The following is a 24,450-nucleotide window of genomic DNA, read 5'->3' as shown; positions in this document are numbered from 1 at the left end:
CTGAGTTTATTAATGTGTCAGGGGCTGTCAGGTGGGGAGGAAGCTGCACATCACGCAAGTTTAAACACCTTTCAGACAATGTAGAATTGAAAAGGTGAGTCGAAAAAAGGGAGAATGTAAAAGAAATCTGAAAAAAATGAGGTGACTTCAGGCAAAATCACAAAAACATCATCTGCATTCAGCTTAACAAATGTGCACGTGTTTCTTTTTGGTATCACCCCAGATTTATTATTTAGACTCTCAGACAAAAATGTTACACTTTATGAAACAACTCTTGGATCTTGGAACTGTTGATGGACGTTTTATTAACTGATAGATTAATTAAGAAAATGAGTAACAGATTAATCAGTGATAAAAACAATCATAAAAGCAGGTCCTGAGAGCTGATAACAAAAATCTCCCTAGTCCCATGAATTAAACATTACAATTTGCTGAATTTCTTTACGCCTGTCGAAAGCTTTGGTCTTTCAACCATTTTATCCAGTGTTGGTTTATTGTTTAGTTATTTTTATGCTTCATACTACAGCCGTTAAAACTCGATTTATTAATTTGATTTTTTAGTGGTCTCAAAAGTTTTCTGCATATTTAATCATGTTCAATTTTTTTGACTTTGCTTTCAAATTTTTCAATTCATTTTAGAGCATTTCTTGCCAGTGTCTTCACCAGGCAATCAAATGAATGTAATTAAATGTAGTTTATTATCTGGACTTTTAGATTTGTTAATGCAGCATTGCTACAGCAGTTAAGCCTGGCCCACACTACAAGATTCTCGGGCTGATTTGACCAGATTTGGCCCTCCCAACTATTGGCAGAGGGTAAGCAGGTGACAAATCAATCTTAAGTCCCACAATTGGCTCACAGACTCGTCAAAGCAGCCTCAAAATTTTCAAACATGATGTTTTTCGGGATGTTTATGGCACTCGTTTTCCCTGAGGATTACAATAGCCAATCAGAGAAAGCCGCCTACTTGGCTCTGGTAACCTTTGTAGAATGGACAACCCATGTTGTTCATATCTTCCCAACCTCTTCTTCATCCAGATTAATTTTTTCTTTCCATTTCTCACTGCAAATAATGGCTCCACCCAACAGCCCTGCACTAGTCCCCATTTTTCTGCTTTTGTTAACATTCCCTTCCTTGTGAGATGACCTAGGATCACGTGGTGTGTCGCCCTCTCTGGCCCCATGGTATTGATGAAATCCTGTCAAGTGTGCTGGTCATTATTTTCAAATCTTGCAGTGCATGCGTCTTTAAGATCTGAGAGAAGATAATCTCTAAAGACTCCCATTATGTGTGTGATACAACAAGATTTCAAAGTCATTTTAGAATTTTAAAATCCTGGAGTGTGAGCTGGGCTTTAGATTTAGGAGACAGCTTCAGAGTGCTTATTCTGTGGGGTTTATGATAACACTGTTACACAGTGAAAGTATGCAGGAGTGTTTGTACTAAATATCCAATCAGTGTGACTATATTGTGCAGTTACTCTGTGACTGTTCTGATAACTCATCGACATCCAACCATCTCCATCTAACGCAGCTGCATCTGAACTTTTGCAGTCCCAGTTTGTTGCTTCCTTGGTGTCATACCAATTGTGTTTGCGTAAAACTTCTGTTCTCTGCAACATTAAGGCAAATGACTCGTCACACCAGTAACCTGAGCACGTACTTTAGACACAAGACTTTCTCTTGATTTGCAGTCAGCTGAAGCCCATTTCTTACCTTTCTTTAATTCAGTTTTATCCACAGGTCTCGGATAATTTGTACTGGGAAAGTGCTTTTCCAGAACAAAAGCTTTTGTGATGGTGTTGCCAACACATCAGTGTAATTGCTTGCGCCTGTATGCTTAGCTCATAGGCAGTAGCTCAAACTTGAAGTACTTCAGTGATAGTTTAGTTCTGTCGGACACAAAGTGAATCATACTTTGACTTGTCGAATGAAATGTCAGAGGGTATTTTGAAGGGGGGAATGCCATTTTCTATCATGGATGCACAACTGAAACAGCACGAAATGGAAAAATATTAACACATTAATTGGGGATGAATATTGAAAACCAGTTCTTGTTGAGAATCGATAAGAAATGTTTTAATCCACAGACATTGTTAGCCTTTATGCTCGATGACTTCCTTGTCAGTTCTTTACATTACACCAGCGCCACCGGACCTTAGGCCGACTATTCGCCACAACTATCTTACCTTAGCAGATAAAAACAATTTCCAAGAAAACGCAGATTCAGGATTTTCAGTTTGAAGATTTACCAAATAACCAAACACACTAGATTAATATTCAGTTCATTCAAGATGGTATAAATCTCCCTGTTTACCAAAAAATAAAAAATAAAATGGTGCTAGCTTGATGCTAACATATATAGAAAATTGGATATGACAACCGAATTTTAACTTTTATCACAGTAAGATATCACAGTTACTCTTTGTAAACAATTCTGAGATCTCCAAATGTCAAAATACTCACATGCAAATAAAGGAAAGGAAAAGTTGCATGCAGGCTCATGGCTGGCTTCATAACTACGACAAGGTTCCAAACAACTTAAATGATTGCTATAACCATTTCGAGACACTACATGGCCTACTATAGTATAACAAAGCAGTAGATTATCATCACGTGACGTGTGATTTTTACTTGTTTTTAGCTATTTATGTCCAGAGATATCCAGTTCCAGTGACCAATTTCATGTTTATTTGCTTATAAACTCAATTAAATTTTTACACATAAAACCTGTACAGCTTATCAATTCACAGGAGGAATTAATAAGAGACTTGATAAAGAATCAGATTGATAAGCAGAATAGATAAGGGCATTGGTATCAATATAATCTCATCAATGCCCATTCCTAGTTAAAACACGTCCTTTCAATTCCAAGGATTAAAGATACCAAGCCTGTGTACCGCCACTTTGATCCAAAATTTAATTATCACAAATGATAAACCATAAATAATCCACTGACAGTGACTTGAAAGTTCCTAAACAGTACAGAAACTTTACCATTTTTTCTTAATAGAACTACCTCCTACAAATTAAAAAAACACAGAGCAAGAAATTATTTTACAACTAGAATAAACAAACAAAATTATGTTTCCTTGAGAAATTAATTTTCCTAACAATACAGCACACTCCACATTTAGATACATCTGTGAGATCTCATTACTGAAGAGTTTTAATAATGCAAGAAAAGAAACAAAAGCATTCTAAGAAATATCTTACGATTCGTTCCCTCTCGGTCTAATGTCTCTGCGAGCACAAACTGTGACATTTCATCAAGCGAGATGTTGGAGGATTGTTTTCTTTACAAAGAGCATGTGCACTGCTGGCAGCTGGCAACACATTTTTTATTACATTTTCCAACATGGCAGATTATGTGAAATGCAGTCGGGGTAATACTGCTGATGTTGTGCAGCTCTCTTTAGGGAAGCCATAATATTTAAGCAACATAATATCCACTATCATCACTCTCCAAATTAAAGAAAAAGCTGCACTCTCAGGCACCATATGTTCCAGGTCACAGAACAAGCAAACATAAAGTAAGTGAAACTCATATCAATTTTCAGGGAGTAAAACTATATTTGCTGGAGTGCTCTGCAGACAGCTGTTCCACCTGCATGCACAAACGGCCATCCATCATCCTGTATGGGCCCCAGCTGTCCTCAGCTTTAAAAGATGAAGATGTCACGTTACAATCTCCACATCATCCAACCAATCTAACTCTGCTCCTCTCCCTCTGTTCTCTCTGCCATTGTGTCAAAGACAAGAGCATTATTTGAAAAACACTGCTTGGCAAATTGGTGGGACTGAAAATATCTGATGGTCATAAAAGGAAGTTACGCTGACGCGGCTTAAAAGGCACAAAAGGTTCGGCTAATTTAATCTCTTTGCTGGAAAAAAAGAGAAATGCAGTCGTCAGACAAGGTACAGGAGGGCACCTGCGAAGACAAAAGTGCTTGTCTCAGAGCTGCGGGGAGATTTTCTTAGCTTATGACCACATAGAGACATTTAGTTTAAAAGCAGGTCCACAGACAATGTCAGGAATTCCTGCATAGTTACTGTGCAACAGAGCTGGCTTGTCTTTAACACAGACGACTCCTCATGAAGAGCGTAGGAGGCAGGTTAGAGACATAAACGGATATATTGTATTTTAAATTGTTGTTTTTTTTCAAGTCAATAAAAGTTGAAAAACAAATCCATGAAAGAAAATTGGAAAACAATATCCTGCACTAGAAATACATCAGAGACTCTATCAAAATAAAAATCAACATTTCACTAAACAATAAACAGAATCACTGAGCAGGGCATCCCCTTTTTTCTCTTTTGATGTGCGAGTATGTGAATGAAAAGTCAATAGATGTAATGATATAACAATCTGAAGCTTTTTATTTGAAGTTTGGGTTGTTTTTCTGTCAACTTCTCCACTGATTTGTAGATAAATTGACCAGGTGTTTGATCCATCAACATATCTCAAGTCTGTCTTCTTCACCAGGCCAAAGCAAATGCAGTACATCTAATCTGACCTTCAAGGGTGAGCTAGACCAAATATCAACAGTTTCCTCCACCTTTAACAGTTTACCAGAAAACTGCAGCCACACAAGCGACCATGGAGTTCACATAACTTCCAGAAACTCAGGCTGAACATTTCACCAGTTTATGAGGGAAGGAGTAGCTGCAGACTGTATTACTTACACCACAGACCGTGTATTTGATGTGGAAGTAGCCTGTGTTTCACTTAAGCGAAGCCAGAATGGAAGTGGATTCAAGTATCATCATTCATTTTTGATGGCACAGCAGAATTGGATGAAGTGATCCAACCCTCTTTTCCTTTGTTTCACATCTTTCTCAATACAGTGTGATGATAATTTACTGAAACAAGGTCCCATTATGAGTAAACTTATAAATGAAACAGTATATGCTCCAGGGCCTGGTTACCTTGTGAATGGTTAGCTAACAATCTTTTGCATAATGCTTTTAAATGGTACTACCTGAAGTCCTGCAAAGAGGAGACAACCTACTTTTAAACACAAGCTTTTATCAACTGTGGACAAGATAATTCATAAGTTGATTAGTTGGATTTAAATGGTTTCGTATATGCCAAGTGGAAACCTCCGGTCTAAAATAAAAGACAATGCCAAAGTGCTAAAATCTGCTGTTTCTTGAGTGTGTGTTTGAGGCTGGCTGTGGAAGTACCGAAAGTAATGTACATACCAAGCCAAAAAAGCCGTTTTCACAACAGGAATAAACCTATTTACAGCCTGGTACAAAAAAACATCTCCCATCTGGAATGCTAATTTCACTATTGGCACACACTGTACAAGGGGTGATTTTTTTTCTTTCAGTTTGGAAGATAGTAAGATTGCAAGTTTTCCTAATCAAGGCACAGCTCAGCTCAGTTGACTGACTGGCGCCCTATAGCCGTTAGTGTGGACACTCAAAGCCCACCTCACTTCCAATATGGCTGCACCAGAAAAACTGTTTCAGAAGCAAACAGGTGATGTCAGAGAAACTGCGTCTGGTAAATGTACAGTCCATAGTATGCCTAATTAATCAAACCTCTTGATGCCTGTTGCCACGAATTTGCAACATAACAGGTCAGGTCTTGATGCAGCTGAAATGACCTTTGTATCCCACTAATGCCTATTGATTCATATTCTTCACATACCAAGGATCATATCAAATGCACTATGTCCCATTGTATTAGTCAGAGGGTGAATTTTGTAAATCTATATATATCATATAAATTATTTATAACTATTGTATGTGCTTTGTTTAAATTTACAATCTCCACTCAATTTAGCATCTGTAAGAATGCAAAAACATTATTCAAACATTGAATTAAAGTAAATTAAGTAAATTAAGTCAGGCAGTAAGGGGTTAATAAGCAATGGGAATGTTCCACAGTGATTGATTTCAAAGTTGTGGCAAGAGGAATTTGAATTTGGACGAACCCATGAGTCCAAGGTAAGCGAAGATTCAGGGAACAGCCAAAGCGAAGCACCATTTATCTAACACAGCTAAATTAAGGATCACAGCGCCTGTGCTGGTGATGTATTGCTTTGGTTGGATGCTCTTGTGCCAGTTTTACCAGACTGCATACAACTTTATCTACTTTTTTTTTAGACCAAACTGTGCTACTGTGCTTGTTTACATCCAGGTAGTGGAGCATTAGAGCAGTATGGTAAATGCCATTAACCTAGAGCTTCAGCAGCATGTGACTGCATTACAGCTTAAGCACCATAAATGAGCAGCATTTCAGGCCTGCATTCCTAACAGAAACACCTCTTAAACGCAGCCTTTTAAGTCACCATTAGATCAATACAATTGAATTTAACATAGCTGGTTAAGTTTTTTGATCTAATATTCAAAATTACGACACAAATTCTTAAAAAGGGTTAAAAATTGAGAGTAACTTTAGGTTAAAAGGAAAAGATTTTTAAAGTTGAGTTCCCCAAAAAACGCTTCCTTTTGAAACAGACTTCTTCCCATTCTGCAAAAAGTAAATATGATTTTCTTATCTGATATTGAATCGTTTGTAAGGTTTCTCCAGATCTTCTATAGACTTAAAGAAAAGACTCATAGATGTCTGCGTCTTTCATGTCATTGCCTTTATAATTTCGAACGTCTGTATGAAAGCTCGAACTATACAATCAGGAGACGACGATTCATGACTGAAAAGACGCCTCAAATGTAAACATTGTATGTTTTTTCAACCCTATAGAACCACGATCAGATTCGAGATGCTGCGTTTTAACAAATAAAAAATGGCACGAAGCCAACAATGCATACTAACAAGGAGATTTTCTCAAGGGTGTGCTATTGGGGCTTAATAAACCATTGGAAAGAGACGTTTGCACGAGGCTTACAAAGATCCAAGAAAATGGAAGAATATGAGTTAATTGCATTTTGGCACCGGTGCACATGAATCCACAGGTTTTTTACGAGTGAAGTATTTGAGAGGATCCTTCATCACAGGCAGAGGAATGAGACTCGCAGTTTTTAGTTTGCTTTTGAATGAACTTTCTGTTCCAGGTGCTTATTTTAGAAATAAAAGCTTCCGATTCATCTTCCCACATAAACGCAGAAGATATATTGACTCGAGCTTATCTGTGTTGCTGCCAACTGCAGATTACATCTTTCTTGCTGTAGTCAGAAGCTTTTAATCAACGATATTCAGCACTGTGCTTGAATACAAATTCGTGCACTTGTTGTTTTGTTTTCATATCAGCTAACTTTGTTTTTCTGTCCCTGCAGCACAGCCAGCGATCAGACATCACCAGAAGTGGTGCCTCATCGCTCGATAGCCTCATTCTGCTACCCAGCATCACCTCTCGGGGCTCAAATCGTGCAACACCTACAACCGACCCGGAGAGGTGACAGCATTTGCTCTCCCACCACCCAAGTCTGACAGCCATGATTTGGGGAGGCCTTCTTCTACGACGGCTCGGATCAGGGGTCGACTCGCTGCTCGATGGCTAGATCTCACCGTACAAAGAGCTGGGGGCCTTTCTGCTGAAGTAAGTCCCTGTGCAGCTCTGGTTTCTATCATTCAAGCGTGCACCATTTCTGTGCTGCACTCTTTTGTCGAGTCAAGTGGCAGTCATGTCTGATTAAAACTGAGTGGAACTGGTTTATGCAGATGAGGCTCTACTTGTTTGTCTGCCTGCATTAAAGTCACACGTTTTTAAAGCGCCTGGATGTGGATGGTTATGTAAAATACCTCTCAGGTTGTGTTGTGGCATTTCCTCGTGCTGGGTTTCTCCCTGACAAGACATCAGATATGGTAACTGAGTTCATTCTTGGGAGCCCTAGATTGGATTTTGAAACATTTATTAGGATACCTGGGCTCTCACCTCTGCTAATGAATTATTCATTAACATCTAATGGTCTCCGTTTTTTTCCCTAGATTGCTCAGTGGGGATTTTTTCCTCCATGCACAGTTGGGTTCAGATGAGGCACATTTCAATGAAAAATCCATTTCTCTCCTTTGTCTATAAGAGAAAGGACAAACTATAATGAAAATAGGCTTCCTGCTAACAATGCTAGCGTGCATCTGCTGTGCAGGTTTTCTGCTGCAGAGAGTTGGTCACATCATTAAGTGTTTTTTCCCCCTCTCCACAGTCTAACTGGCTTTTCTCTGTTGCAGTATCCCTCACTGCGTAGTAGCACATGGATTTCAAGACTTCAAATGAAGAGGTTGGTGGGATTGGATCAATGTAACTTTGACAGTGAATTGATTTTGAATGTGAAGAAAGCCTTTGCATTTCTGAGCACATGAAATCATGCAGGCGGAACAGCGGCTATACACATAAATCTGCAGCCTCAGTGCCCCTCCCCTTTTTCCTCCATCTCTCTCTCATGCATTCATTGTCACATCTGCACAAACAGCTGAATGAAGAAGCAAACATACAGTAAAACAGACCTCCTGATGCTTGTGTACACTGCAGCACATAAATAATTCAAATCCCTGTAAGAAGCCACTCTGTGATGAGCTGTACTTGACTCATATCCTCAAAAAAGTGAAGATTGGGACAATAGATCTCCGGATATAAAAGTCTTTTAAGCGCAGAAGAGCATCAGGTTTAAAAAAAAACTAATTGATCAAGTGTTGGAAGATATTGTAAGAACATAAAACATGAAAAAGTCTAATGAGTCAGTCATTAACAGAGAGAAGTGGAGGGGAATGACTCATGATTAGCCAACAATTAAAAACATATTTAAAATTAGCCTATTAATAGCACAATTACCTCACAAATCATGACATAATTCTCTCCCCTCTTCCATTACGGCTTTTTTTTTCACCAGCGAATGTGTGGACCTGGACCTAGTATTTTTTAGTATCCGATTAGAGCCAAAATTTGTGGTACCGCCCACCCCTACTTCAAAGTTAACCTGAAGTCCTCAGCATGAGCTCAATTACTGTGCTTCTCTCCAATACACTGCAGAAGTGGACCAAACCATTCTCACCTTCACACAGGGAGGCTGGTTTGTGATTTTCTTTCTTAGCTGCTCAAAATAATCTGACAATGTTTAGCCGGCTGGCAACAAGAGTTTACTTACATAACAAATCTGTGAAATACTCTTTGAATTAGCAGATCAAAACATACTTTTAGTTCCAGGCGTTTTTGAGCCCACTCAGAGTTGGGGCCTGTGTTTCTGGTTCCACTCCTCTCCTCACAACTACACCGCCGAGTTAAAAAGAGATGTCCTTGTTGCATTATCTGCTCTGATCATGATGCAGATAATAAAGGAGGGGTGGTTGCTGGGGGGGGGAGTAATAGAGAAACAGGATGAGAGATAAGACTAATTATGTTCAATGTGAGTGAGCGCTGCAACAGGCCAAACAATACCCAACCAAGTGAGACGCTGTGCGACCCGGCTACACACACTTCTGGTCCTACTGCCCTCATTCTGCCCGGCTAATGACTCTCACACACACATTACTTCAAATAATGTGAATTAATGCGTTGCTCATTTCATTTCTCATCCTGCAGCTGCAGGCGGGGGGATCGTTTCTGCGCGTTCCTCATTATGTGTGCGAGATAATACGCTCCATAAACTGTCTTTGCTTCAAGTTTGGAAACCTCCCTCTAAGAATATCAACGTTTTCAGGGGAGTGTGTTGTTAACTGACGTTTCCCCGGTGACGAGGATGCTTGCGCCGGCGGCTGTTTTCTATTAGCAGTCTCGTCAGGTGAAGGTGCTTCTTTTATTTAGACCTTTTTAAGTCAAGGACAAGACAGGCATCCCAATTAGCCAGGGAGGAGGAGGGATACACGGAATGCAAATTTATGCGGATTAGCATGTTTTAAATGGATCATTGGAAGCAGACGCAGTCCTCACACTTGCTGGTGGAAACTCGAAATGTAGAGGGCGAGCTCGGTTCCAGACTCTTAATTTCACAGGTTCTTAATTGTCATCATCAGCATCAGCATTAGCATCATCATCAGCATAGAGTTAATGAGACTCCGTGACGAGGGTGTTTTTAATCTCTGCGTGGATGTACACAAAATATCATCTCAACATCTCTCATAAAAGCTTTTTTTTAGGAGGTCTGCTCATTGATTTAAAGCATGAATCAAAGGTTTTCTGATATTTGTTGTTGTTTGAATGTTTGATGAGTATTGCTCTAACATTAGCATTCACTAATAAATGAGTAAAAAGAAAGATTGAAGCTGACATAGCTTAAGGTCTGAGTCCTATTCCTATGTACTGTCTGTGACTTTTCATTTCATGGCTGGTTAATTTAGCCACGGAGGCGTGATGAATGATTTTATCTATCTAACTGTTCGCAGACAAAGACTGGGATTTATTTGATGCAAGAAGGTAATGAAGAGCCATTCAATATTCGACTACACTTGGCCAAAGATATTCTGACGATTCAAGAACAAGATGTCATCTGCGTGTCAGGAGAGCCGTTTTATTCAAGTGTAAGTAACACCCAGTCCAACTCTCTCAATCTCCTCCTCATGCATCAAATGTGGCTGTTGAATAGTCATTCACCTCTTGGATCACAGTGTTCAGAGTTTAAACTTGAGGCTGCACTTGTCGCCACTTCTAACATCTTTTTCTTCACATGAATAAAATCTGTTTCTCATGAAAACACTTCACCGACACCTGAGACCATGACCTTTCTCGAAAGGTGGTATTCGTCCTTTCATTTTACTGTCTGTAAATCCTCAAAGACAAATTGAAGAAGAGCTTGTTTCATCTGAAATGTTCACATTAATCAGTAGCGAGGGTGAAAAGGAAGTAGCTGGCGTCTTTATACAACCACAGAATGTCAGAAAGCCTCTGTGCAGATTTGTAGGTCTCAGTGGTTTAATTTAACTTTCATGCATGAAACAAAAAGTTGTATTCCTGCAAGCTGTCAGCCCATGAATAGTTTGAAAATACAGTGTGAGGCATCAGACTGCCAAAATGAAACAACTGCATCTTTATACTGGCGCTACAGGCTACAACAACTATGAAAAATACGCCAGAGCGCAAACACCTGAGACAGAAACACAAGTGTCATTAGAAGTCCTGAATGTGAGTGTTTATTTCAAGATCTGTAGTGTTGTATACCCAAAGAAGAAAAGGACGATTTCATGTTGGGAAGAAGAGGAATAATACAAAACAACAACTAGCCCCATTTTCATTTTCTTTCTTTGACATTTGAAGAGTCTTCAAATGTTATCGTCTCAGGTGTTCTTGTTTTGACATTCTGAAATATGCTTTTACACCTGTGGCTCTGAAATGAGATTTTTTTTTTTCTTTTTTTGTAAAACATGAATTTGTTTCGTGATCAGACAGGCCAGGAAACATCACTTTCAGTAAACTTCCAACTGACTGTGCAACTCTGAAACTTCCTTTTGCATGATTTCAGTTTTCTTGACATCAATCTTCAAGGTGCTGAAAACCAAGTCTTGAAATTTTGTGTTATCTTAGATGCTTTTAGATGTCAAGTGTTAATCGTATCACTGTACTTTTGTTTATTCAAGGATTAGTGTTTCATTAATCTAGGCACAGTCTTTCAGCCGAATGATATTGTTCTGGTAGAAAATAGATGTAAAGTTTGTGTCTTGATTTCATGAAAGTATAAATCACAGGAGGATAGACCAAACTTTGGCCAGAAGAAATTAACTCTACGCATTGGGGTAATTTATTTTAGCTCAACTGACAAACACCAAGGCCTAAGTCTGAAGTATGAATTTGCACATTAAGGAGTACAGCAGCGCTGACTTGCCAAGAGGCTAGTGGCCCATTGTAACTCCACCGCTTTGTGTCAAATTGACCAAAAGTGAGTTTCAAACCCTGCATGAGGAAGAATGTGTGGCATTACAAAGGCATGGGCTGTGCCTTGAATGCATACTTCTATTAGTACATTAACAGGAAGTGCACTGCATACACTATGTACTGAGCAGTGCATGAAATCTTACAGGTTGGTGTTGTCTCGAATCAAAAGCTGTGGCTTTACACTAACCAGAAATTATGTTTGCATTGCACAACAGTTAATAGGTGTTCTTCTGCTATTCGTTATTTGTGACCATCAACTGTTGTTTAATACTTTCCCGCCTCTTCCTCTACGTAGCCAATATGGTAACGGCATCCTTATGTCATTTGGGGCACGGCCTTGGTCTATAACCTACACTGAGCTAGGCAAGTAGCCTAGCATAGCTAAATGACAGGAGGCTGGTGGAAACAGTTTGTGTCAGTCCAGAGTGAACTATACTTGGCAGCTCTTCAACCTGTGTCCAATCAGTTATTTATCCAACCAGTACTGCTCTCCTGGTCTTTTGTTATTACAGGTAGTTTAATTGCTGTTTTGCTGGGTAAAGTTCAGACACGTTGGAAAAAAAAAAAGCTTCTGCTTTTAGCATTCCTCTGTTTGGTGGAGCTAGGCTTCCCCCCCCTCTACCAGTCTTCTTTCAACTAAACCAGGGGTGGCCAACCTGCCACTCATGAGCCACATGTGGCTCTTTGCCTTCAGGTGTGTGGCTCTTTGATCCAATCATAAATATATAGAAATATATTGTTATGGTTATTGGTGCAACAATCAATCTAAAATATTGATACATTGATGCCAATGCTGGGATCAGTATTGGTCAATACTTGGGTGATGAGCTTGATACTTAAGTTTCAGTTTCTCTTCTCTACATGTGCTTCTCTCGAAGCTCTATCGCTCATAGATAGATAGATAGATAGATAGATAGATAGATAGATAGATAGATAGATAGATAGATAGATAGATAGATAGATAGATAGATAGATAGATAGATAGATAGATAAAGATATTGCTTTGAAAATTGGAAATTTATTGATTTTCATTCTATGTCATTTTGTTTATGTGTGAGAGGAAGTGCGTTTGTAAGACCATGATGTGATGTGGCTCTTTGTAGTACCACTGTAATTTTTGTGGCTCTTTGTCTCTGACTGGTTGGCCACCTCTGAACTAAACTAAGCTAAGCTACGCACCCCATTTTAAATTCTAATTAGATCAACTCTAACTTTATTAAAAGCCCAAGTCGTACATAAAATACTCTTCTGCCGAATTTTGAAATGTGTTTATAGTTGTTCCTGTTTTTGTTCCTGTTGTTGAAAAGCATATCTGGAACTTTGCATCCTATAAAATGATATTTCCTAAATAAACAGCAGCCATAGCAGAGTTTATACCCATGAATTTTTCACTGGACTCATGCATTTTTAAAATAAACAACAGTGTTTTTAGAGTTATTAAAAGATAAGTTTGAAAATATTTTTGAAAAGCAAGTACCCTTAACTTTAACTCAAGCAGTAATTTGACCGTTCAACCTTTTTATTTGTATTGAAGTAGTTTTAGTCCATAACTGTCTTCAACTCCAATAAGTCACTTATTTTGTCCACCACTGATAAAACGAGTGAGAAATGTATCTGTAAAAGTCCTCAGCAGAATAAGTGCCCATCAGACATAAGATGTGAATTAAGTTTGTGTTTAAAGATATCCACACTCTGACCCCCCTCAGCTTCCTCTCAGTTCTCAAAAAAGCAACCTCCTCTCCTGTTTAGTTTCAAGAGCTCCCTCAGGTTCATCCTCATTCTGAACTCATTTCTTGTTTTTAACTGCATCTCTTCCAGGAGAGGACTGTAACGATCAGGAGGCAGACTATCGGAGGGTTTGGGCTGAGCATCAAGGTAATTTAGATCCCTGCTGATTAGACCGCTCCTCCCAAATACTTTAAATTAAGTCTGAACAAGTGTTATTGATTCTTTTCTTGCTAAAGCGGTGTTAGCTCGGGGACTCAAAGAAAGTGGAGACGCATTTTGAGAGCTGCTTGTCTCACTCTGTGATTATGACACCTTCTCTCATTTAATTTCTTTTGATTTGTCTCCTTAGGGTGGAGCCGAGCATAAAATCCCTGTTGTGATTTCAAAAATATCAAAAGAACAAAAAGGTAGAGTGTTGCTTCTGGTGAAAATTTACTTCTCCTACCATTTTTTCTCTTCAAGTAACCTCAGTGATTCTGTGTTTGCAGCTGAACTCTCCGGACTGCTCTTCATCGGAGATGGCATCCTTCAGGTGAAATGGAAAAAAAAAAAATCACATTATGCCTGTTTACAAACCTCATCCTGCTGCAAAATAACAGACAGTCTATCTTCAATAATTCATGTGCCACATGTCCACAAAACTGTGAAAAAGTATGCATCCCTGTACATAAACGCCACATCCGGGGTCTTTTTTTTGCTCTGTGTATTGCAGGAAAAAAATATCTTGCAAATCTCATTTCTCTGAGCTCATATGATGCAGAAGCAACATTTACAAGGCAGCCAAAGGCGCTCTGTATTCATGGCAACTGTGGATGAGATTTGCTTGTTTACAGACTTGAGCACAGATGCCGTAACAGTTATTGTTGCTTGCCTCATTAATCATGTTGAAGATAGAGCTGGAGTGATATGATAGCAGCAGCATTGTTTAGGCCTAACCCTGTTACTGTTGTTGTTTCTAGATAAATGGAATAAACGTTAGAAGTTATCGCCACGAGGAAGTGGTAAGCTGTCAGCTCATATCTCATATTTTTCATACACTGCAACAGCCCTCTCAGCAGCTTATCTTGTCTCATTTCATGATTTATATCTTTTGACATGATGTTTCTTTTTCATCCTCCTTTTTTTGACTGTAGCTGCAAAAAAAAAAAAGTGTGAGGAGTGTAACTTGTGTGTCTGTGTAAATCTCTTATCTCTGTTTTCCCTTCTTACGTAGACATTTCTACTCCATGTTTCATCACAGCAGGCTATCTGTAGGATACGTCTCACAGTCTGCAGCTCCTGCCATAAAAAAGCATTCTTGCATTTTTTACCTTGCAGGTCCAGGTTTTAAGAAACGCAGGTGAAGAAGTGACTCTCACCGTCTCTTTCCTGAAGAAGACTCCAGCCTTCCTGAAACTGCCCCTGTGTGAGGACTGCACTTGTAAGAAACCTCTTACGTTCAAGTATATAACAACCATTACAGCTGCGCAAAGTAATTAAGTGAGAGTATTTATAGCTGATATTATTTTCTGTCAAGGATTGGTTGTCCTGGTGACGATTAACTCGAGCCTGAAGAGCCACTTTCCGAGAAATAAAAATTGTGAATTTCGTAGCCTCACATTTTGGACTCTTGACAAGCACTAAAAAAAGCGTCTCTGCTGAAGAGAAGGGAGGGAAAGAAAGGAAAGGACACATCTCAAGCTCCACTAAAAATGCGTAACTGAAAGAATTGACGTTTCTCATTGTGGTGGGATTGATTGCTCCTGCATGGTAACGCTTCAGCCCGTCATCAGACATGAAAGCTTTTTAACAAATCCTTTCATACAGGTATATAGGCCAGGTTGACTGGCCATTCAACCAGTCTGCTGAATACAAATTGGCACAGAGAGGAAGCGGACGCTGTTTGAGAACAAAGTAACACACTTTAGTTGATAGCAGTGATTCACTGCTGTTGGAAGCCTTGAAATAGATGGAGGTGTTACTTAATCTCATTGGCTTCTTGTGTGTGCACTTACAGGCATCCCCAGTGACCAGAGTAGTGGGACTTCCTCTCCTCTATGCGATAGTGGCCTGCACTTGAACTATCATCCTAACAACACGGTACTTTTCTCATCACACTGCTTTGACTGGCTGCTTCTATTACTGTCCCTCTGTATCCATGCAGCAGCTCGTTTCCGGTGCCAGAAAGTTGTTTCCATGCGACTGTCACTGCTAGCTGATAACCTGGATGCTCTATCTTTATCTTTTGAGGGGTGTGAATCAGCTATTCCCTGCAGCTTGCGCTTGCTCGGGCTGCCTGTGTACCTGCGGCAAAAACAGCAGCAGCAGCAGCAGCGGCAGCAGCAGCAGCAGGACTCGAGCTCTTGACATGTCAACTGTTTGAAATGTGCAAGGTGTAAAACGACAAGGCTTTCTAAATTGTGCTTCACACTTCTGCAGGACACGCTGTCCTGCTCGTCCTGGCCCACGTCCCCCGGGCTGCGCTGGGAGAAGAGATGGGTGGACCTGCGCCTTATTCCTCTTCTTCACTCACGCCTGTCGCAGTACATGCCGGGCTCTGACGCCTGCAGGTGAGCTGCGGGACTTGTGTTGAAGGGTCAGGTCGCTGACAGTTCTCAGCTGCAGAGCTAGTGTCAACCTATAAGGCTCTACAGGACAGGAGTGCTCACATATTTTACCCTGTGGATTCTAAAAACGGAGAAGGATTCCACATTTCCTTAGTAAAAAAGATTGTCTTCCCCTGCTCCAACTTTAAAAATACTGACTCCGCATTAGAATACACCAAGATGACTGACTTTTTGTACTGCAAGCCTTTAAAGCTCCTGTGAAGAGAGTTTTGCTGGTCATGAAACAGACTAAAATTAACATTGATGCCCCTTTATTGCGTAAAATGCAAATCATGGAGCAGGACTGTTTCTGTATTGTTACTCATGATGTCTGAATCCACTGGCGAGGGGGTAGGAGTCAGATGACATGGTCGACTGCATGCTGCTGGTACAGTTTCTTTTGGAAAATATTTTCACCCAGTGACACTTTATTTTAAGAGAGCTGGATTTATTATGTTAGGAAACACAACTAAAGGCATAAAAATGAGAAAAATCAGAAAGGGATGCAAGGCACTACTATATCCACAGGGGGCACCAAAATTAACCCAAATGCCAAGTTCCTTACTGGGGCTTTAAAAATCAATGAAAACCTTTCTGTTTACCAAAATTAGTTAGGGTAATTTTGTTACTTGTTAGTAAACATAACATTCAAACTTGGCTCCTCCTCCTTGGCTCAGTGCCAGCGGCAGCGCACACCCACAGCCTCTGACCGTGACTACGTGAACACACTCACTATCCCAGCAACCACCTTTAGCAGTGTTTTTCTGCATGGGAGAGACTCAAAAGCCATGCACCTGACTTAGCATGTTAGCACAAGCTAACTACTGGGTTATTTGACATTACCTGCTCAGTACAAAGCCAACTCTCATCACTCTTTGTTTAGGGCTGCTCTCCAAGTGCCTGAAAGCGAGTGACAGACAACCCAACCTTAACCCTTGTTTAGTAAAAACCTTTATCTTTTTGGCGTTTGGTTTCACTTTGGTTGTGCTACGTCCACCATCGTAGCCGCTCAGGATAGCTTCTCCCACTCGCTAATCGACATGCAAAGTCACTTATGCACTGGGCGTGCTGTGATTGGCTGATGTAACCACGCTTACTCTCTGCCCAAAAACATCCTGATACAACCTAAACATCAACATACAGGCTGAGGAGGGGGTGCAAGGCAGACATAGAGACGGACACATATGTACAAAGGCCTGGTGGAGACGACTGAGCAGGATTATTCCTGTAGATGTTGACATTATATTTTTTAAGAAAATCCTGCAGAAAGTTATCTGATGTGATTGATTAGAAACATAGTCATAAAAATTTCAGCTAATGCTAATGATAAAACTATCTTTACATCTTATCTCACCCAAGCTCTAAATGTGACCAGTAAAAAGACTTAAAGCCTGCAGGGAGTTTTCAGCTGAAACCACAGCTTTTCTCAGCTTCATGGAGCACTATAGTGAATTTCAGCTCCCTGTTCATCTGTCCCACCCACAATTTCACAGTTTTTGTTTCAATCTGACTGCTCTCACAGTCATTTTTCAGATAAAACAGGCAGCTGTTTTCAATGAAAAAGCTCTCAACACCCACTGTTCAATACCTGCTCGGCAGCAAACAGCAGACAGGAAAAGTTATCCACCAGCTGGTGAACACAGTGGAGCATTTGAAAACTCAAGAGCCTGATACTTCCCCCAGGAGACCAAACACAAAGCTTAAAGATGAGTATCTATACAATAAACTTAGATACATCAGGTATACACTGAAATGATTCCATAGTTGTTAAATTGACCGCTGTCTGTGCCATTAAGTAGCCGTTTGCTTACATTATAAGCTAAAGCAGGTGATGATTTGTGTACAAATCTTATTTCTTCTTCTCTGCAGTGTGAAAAGTTAAACGTCACTGCAGATTTCAGGGAATAATTTTGGAAACTGTTTGCCTTTTTTTCCGAAAAGAGTTAAGTGAGATTAAGTCTAAATTGTCTCTGCGGAAACAAAAAGTCCCGCCTGAGTTTTACACGCTGAGATGAAATGAAATAAGTTGAGGAAATTGCATATTGTGAGTGATTTTTTGCTCCTTGCTGGTTGTTTTCACCCCCAATTGATACTAAAGGAAGTGACTCACACTCTGGAGTTTTGTTGATCGATCAAAGGAATTATAGAGTGAATTTGATTTGTAGTTTAAGGGATGGAAATGGAAAACCGCTGCTTGATTTTTTTCTTCTTTCCTGCTGGAATCTTTCAGGAAAAATGCTTTCCAGGTCATTGCGGTGGATGGAGTTTGCAGTGGAGTTATTCAGTTTTCTGCTCCCGAGGACTGCTTGGACTGGCTTCAGGCGATAGCGGGCAACATTTCCAGCCTCACCAAGCACAATGTGAGTATGAACTAATAACACTTGTTAGCTCTGCCGCCTCTTACAGCCCCCCATGTAAACCAGAAAGTTATTGGGCCAGGCGCTCATGCAACAGACTTTCGATTTGAGAATAGCCTAACCGTCCCTGTGCAAATGTCACGGCATTAAATAGACACCTACTAATGCCTTTTCACACCATGAGTAGAGTACACACTGTTTCGTCTTTGAGCCTAAGGTCACAAAACAGCAAGTGTGCTGTTCTTCATTTACTCCCCCTAGCTAAACCCCTGAACCTATTTATTATTTACCATAATATATAATTCAATACTGATAACAAGAGGCAGAATAAAACACAGCAATAACAATGCTGTATCCTTCTCTTATGGTAAGCGTATTTCTCAAGCTGTTAAAAAACAAAGTGTTTCTCTGTGTTTGGAGACTGGATTTATGCTCAGTAGGGGGGAGCAAATAGAGGTACAGCTAACAAGCTCCATCATGTGTGGTGACTCATACAAACTGACAAAGAATGTCTCATAGTGAAACCTTTAACAGCATACTGATCAATGCAGTAAACTATAAGTTGCATTTCTAAGCAGCAGACAGAGAGTGTTGGCTCTTGTTGACGCACTTATGACCGGAGCAAGCAGCAGGGGAAAACAGGGATTAGTAACTATCATGTGTTCATTGGCTTTGCTTGATTCATGCGTTCATGTGTTGTGTGTGTCTATGTGTGAGGATTGACTTCCTGTGTGAGTCTCCGGGGAATAATGGAGTCCTGGCTAATTGGAGTGGACTAAGTGAGGGACGTATTAAAAACATAACACTGATCACTCTCTGCCAGAACACCCTCGACAATAGAGTGTGTGTTACTCACTCTGGCTTTTGCACAAAGTGAAGTGCGTGAGTGAGCTTGATGGATGAAGGATACTGAGATTTCTGCAGAAGGAACAGATGTGTAAGCTGGCTGTCAAATGCATCATCCTGAAGTGCAAAAGAGAAAGTTTGGTGGCAGTCACCAGCAGTGGAAAGAGAAACAGCTCTGCATCCGGTTACAATCTGCATGAGCTCGTACAATCTAACAAGCTAATCCCTTTCAATCGATTGTAATCTCTTTTGACTGACAAAGAGCAGTGTAAATGCGTGTTTTCCCTGAATCAATGTTGTCCCTTGTGCCGTGTCCTGGGCTTGCTTCTTGTGTAGTTTTGCTGATGTGGTGCTGAAACATTCAGGTACATTGTTTAATTTTCAGGCTAATGTAATCAGGAGTCCTTTATTCCAGAGAGGTAGCTAACACTGGCCTTCCTTGTTTGAATAAAATGTTGATGCAAAAGAAGAAAGAAAATTAGCCTGTGTAACTAATGCTTCCAGTAAAGACATTTGAATAAACAAAAGTTGCATTAAAGCCATGCTAGCAGCTCTGTGAGACTACATTGAGCGTGGAGATGTCTTGAAGGGGCTGTGAGGAGTTTCCATCTGAGTGATTTTCTAGATATATGCCTGATCGTAATTTACAGTCAAAAATGAGATTATCAGCACCAACATAGGTTATTTTGAAATGCTACTTATTTGCTTCCCAATCAGTTAACTAATGAGAAGATAGATTTGTGGTTTTTTCTGTTAAAAACAATTTCTTCAATCAATTTTGTAGCAATGGTGGACACAGGAGCCTAACTGTCAGACAGAAAAAGGACAGAAGAGCAGAAGAAAGCTAATCAGAAGAGTGAGCTAAAGGCTAAAACCATAGACTGTATATAGAGTGGACAGCGTGGCTCCGCCATTTATCATTGTACGGTTTTGAAGCCAAAATACCCTTGTCATAGGCGCAGCCATTCTAGCAGTTTGCAGCCAGAGTCTGCGCAGTAGACGATGAGGGATTCTGGGAGAATCTGAGTGGAGCTGGGTGACAAAAATAATATATATTTTTTTTTCTTCCGAGAGTCTAATCACTTCTTGACTCTACTTCCCAACATATTTTACAATCCTCGAAAAAATACACGAGAACTGCATCTGTCAGTCATTGTTTTGAACCTCGTATAACTAATGAAAACGAAACTTTTCCGAAACAAGAGGACTTGAATTAAACAGCCAAAAGATATCTTCAAATCACCACAACAATCGGACGGGAGAAACATTTCTACGAGGTGTATTAATTGTTTAAAGTTTGACTACAGTCCATCTGGAATGGCTGGAAAACCGCATTTTTTAACCTATACTGCAGCCAGCCACCAGGGGGAGCAGTTTTTGTGGAGACCTCACTTTGAGCCGAGCAAGCAGGCGTCCATTTTTTTACAGTCTATGGCTAAAACACAGGCTAGACTGTTTGTGATCATTTTCGTTCCTACCTTTATACAGCAGTGGTCTGTTCAAACTTGAGAGTCTTTCAATAAAATGAAGAGTGAGGTACGTTAGCTCTGCTTGGTAAATGAGTCGCACAGCATCGGGATACCAGTAGCACTACATATGGATGGCGATTAAACTACTAAACTGTACAAACTGACAAAGTTTGCTTGTTGTCATGTTAGCCTAGGATATGTCGCAACCAGGCTGCTTGTAGCGCTACATATAGGCGGCTACTGCCGTACGGTACAAACGTAAAACATTTACTTCTTGTCACATTTCAAACAACAGTGCTATGTAACTGTGCTGATAAACACCTTACCTCATTGCATTTTATCTGGTAAAAAGTTGTCATGATCACAGAAAATTTCTTCCAAAACAAACACGCTTGGTTAGAAGTTACATCTTCACGACAGTGTGTGTGAGACTTTGGGCCAGAAGGTGGCGAGGCAGTCCAATCAAAACAGATCCTCCTCACAGCATCTTGAAAGCCATGCTAGGAGCTCTGTGAGTCTACATCAAGCTACATGCTCCTGTGTTCATCATCTTAGTTTGACTTCAACAACATTTTCTATTTAGCACAAACCACAAGACTGAAGCTCACAGTGATTTATTTAGCTTTGCAGATACTTGGGGATGTACTGTGGTTTGAGCAGATGCTCTGACCTTATAACAGAGCTAGATTAAAAAAGAGGGAGTCACCAAAGCAATTAGAATTGATCAAGACATGAATGTCTGAAACAAATTTAATGGCAATCCACATAACAGTCACACAAAATTACAAATGTCAACCTCAAAATAGCTCCCAGAGAAATATCAGGACATCTATTGACTAAGGAATTAATCACATGCTGACCATGTGTCTGCAGAGAACAGTATGATGGTTGTTCTGGATATTTGTCCCTGGATCAAAGTGCTGAAAGATTAGCATTAAAATTTTAGCCAAAAATAATTCAAATAGGTCAATTCTTTCTCCTTTTTGCATTGCTTTCACCTAATCAGTATTTATTGTGATCCCCATTCTGATTCCTGATTTTGTTCTCTTAATTTCACCGCTGCAACACCAAGTGGCCCTCAGGGACAAATACAATGATGTATTGATTGATTAATCATGCAAAGGACCTGCTTCAGCCTCACAAAGACCTTAAATCACCAACAAACTTTAAAGCTGGAGGATGCATTTGAAGTGGAATTATCATCTGTATTTTTAAAAGTCAGAATAAATATTCAAACATGGACCTTTTTGAACAAGATGCAAGTAACAGGGCCCTGCTCATTAGACAGGAAACTTTGCAAATGAGATGCACTTCTTTTCAAAAATAGCACAAACACATAAAAATATATGAATATAAAAGATCTGCTTTAGAGTTGGGTCACCTTTTGTGCACTGAGCAGCTTCAGAGAGAAGTTCTAAGAAAGCCTCCAATGCTCTGAGCTATTATTGAGGTGGGAATCTGGTGCATGTTCTGGGCTCTATAAATATAAAATGTGTCGGTATAAGATGTATTGATAAAATAAGGAGTTGCTGGCCAAACATGCGCACTGTACCATAAAATGTATATTTGTCCAGAGACCTGCAGGAGGCTGGTGCAAAATAACAGCATAGAGATGTGACATACACAGGAGAAATGCATCACTGAGTGTTTTTAAGACTTGGTTATTTCCTTTCATGTTCCCTAGAGCATGATCTTAAAATTCTTGTATTTTTTAAAAGTGTTGCATCGCTGAGATAATAATCCTGATAGGACATAAATGATTTAAACCAAGGCTAGAGTCATATGCATCACACTGCAAGTAGCTGATCTGATACAAGACTGTGTGTGCTAACTGCAGAGAATTGCATTACACGGTCTATATTGTTATAACAGAAATGATCCATTCAGACATTATTTGCTTTCTCAGCCTGGGGGAGCTCAGAGGCGAGAGGTGGGGCACATATCCTTGACAAGTTATCAGGACATTCAGTTCTAGAAAAAGATACATCTTTATAATAACACTTTCAAGGATTCAAGGAGCTTTCCTGTGAGGATAGACTGATTATCTGCTGGGCCAATGATCAGTGCCGATATTCAGCATTTTGAGGCATATTAGCATTGGCTTTTTTCCCTAATCCAGCGGCTGATAAGTATACAATTTAAAACAGGGTTGTTCTGGCTCTGATGCAGTCGCACCTCTCTGTGTGCAGTCGATACTCTGTCTCCAGCATTGTCCCACCCACTGTACCATACCTTAAGTACCGTAAAGCAAAGATAAGTGAAAGATAAAATAACATTTTAGTTATATTCACATTTTGGAAAACTTTATTTACTGCTGAAAACTTTAAGGAGCTGTTTCTCTTTTTTAAGTTTTCATTTAACTTTATAAGAAAGATTTGGCATTTAAACAAATGAATATTGGCTCCAAAGATCAGTTATCGATCTCCTTGACTACTAATAATCACTATTGTTGTTAAGGTATCGGCCTTAAAAAACATCTCTATCTCTACCTCTACTTTATTGTCATATGAACACAAATTTACACAAGGGTGGCAATTTTGTCACCTTCAAGGTCCTGGTTTAAAGCCTGTTAAATTATTAAGCATGCAATATGTCAAAAAGTTAAAAAGGAAGGAGAAAAGGAAGAATCTTGTTTCTATGTAGAAGTATCCACATCCAACGAAACATAATAATAAAAACAAACAAACTAAAACTAAGACAACTGAATTAGCACTGCTAAATATGTGAAGTAGACAGCAACACTGCACTTAGGTAATTAAGTGTTTTATAAGTCTCATCTGGCCAAATATATGTTAATTGGGCCAACACTATAGTCCATGATATTAGAATAGAATAGAATAGAATAGAATAGAATAGAATAGAATAGAATAGAACTTTATTGTCAATGTAACAAGTACAACGAAATTGAAGTCAAAGCAGGAATCAAGAAAACAAAAGTAAGGAAGTGTATAAAAAGTGCAAAAAGGTCCATAAGAAGATAGATGATGACAGCTTGTCCACCGTTCTCCAGTTCAGCCAGCCTCCACCTCCACAGGGTCCAAGACTGAGCTTCTTCAGTCATGCTCCATCTCCGTCTCCTAGATCCTGTCTGCTCACAGCAGGTGAAGCTCTTCCAATGTCATGTTGGTGTCTGATGTTAGCTCCGTTAGCCATGTCTGTGAATAGCATGATGCTACTCTGCCCTCTGGTATTCCCTCTGTTGCTGTGTTAGCACGGCTAGCTCGTCCATCTTATTGGAGATAGATCTTACGTTCCCAATTACGATGGATGGAAGAACAGGTCCATGTCGTCACTTCTTAGCTCACACCTGAGAACCAGCACATCAACCTCACCTCCTTCTCCTCACCTTGTGGGAAGACATCAGGCCTTACACCAGTTAGCATTGACATGCTACAGGCTGCTAACAGCCGAGTTCACATGTAAACAATGCGACCATGGTTACATGTAGGATCTCCAGACAAACACAGTAGAAAAAGTAGTAAAAATATCACTGAAGCCACAAAAAGTTTGGTGTCCATGACCAACAAATGAGCCATACAAAGTAATGATCCACTCCAAACACAAAGATTATGAAAAAGAGATGAAAAAATTACAAGAAACGGACAAATAAGAGAAAACTGCTGCAAAAGGCAGCCATAGCCAACAGGGCGGCGCCTGGCAACCTAATTAGTTCAACCAATAGTAGTAACATAAG

At 39.9% G+C, this 24,450-nt stretch overlaps 1 protein-coding gene across 1 annotated transcript in view; it reads left to right on the top strand.

Annotated features, from left to right (window-relative positions):
* sntg1 (syntrophin, gamma 1) overlaps positions 1-24,450 on the top strand; it is a 41,383-nt gene that overhangs the window by 4,751 nt on the left and 12,182 nt on the right. The window contains exons 2-12 of the mRNA XM_074688488.1: positions 7,249-7,511; positions 8,141-8,190; positions 10,289-10,423; positions 13,590-13,646; positions 13,849-13,906; positions 13,988-14,031; positions 14,459-14,500; positions 14,817-14,919; positions 15,496-15,578; positions 15,918-16,048; positions 18,315-18,444. Coding sequence (XP_074544589.1) covers positions 8,164-8,190; positions 10,289-10,423; positions 13,590-13,646; positions 13,849-13,906; positions 13,988-14,031; positions 14,459-14,500; positions 14,817-14,919; positions 15,496-15,578; positions 15,918-16,048; positions 18,315-18,444 — 810 coding nt within the window. The 5' untranslated portion in view covers positions 7,249-7,511; positions 8,141-8,163. The remainder of the gene's footprint in view (positions 1-7,248; positions 7,512-8,140; positions 8,191-10,288; positions 10,424-13,589; positions 13,647-13,848; positions 13,907-13,987; positions 14,032-14,458; positions 14,501-14,816; positions 14,920-15,495; positions 15,579-15,917; positions 16,049-18,314; positions 18,445-24,450) is intronic.

The sequence above is a fragment of the Halichoeres trimaculatus genome, unplaced genomic scaffold (genome assembly GCF_033239565.1).
Source record: "Halichoeres trimaculatus isolate MK-OKI-2021-1 unplaced genomic scaffold, fHalTri1.1 fHalTri1_scaffold_15, whole genome shotgun sequence".
Taxonomy (NCBI): Eukaryota; Metazoa; Chordata; class Actinopteri; order Labriformes; family Labridae; genus Halichoeres; species Halichoeres trimaculatus.
Note: the sequence above shows the minus strand (reverse complement) of the source record. Positions and strands in the feature narration are given on the sequence as shown.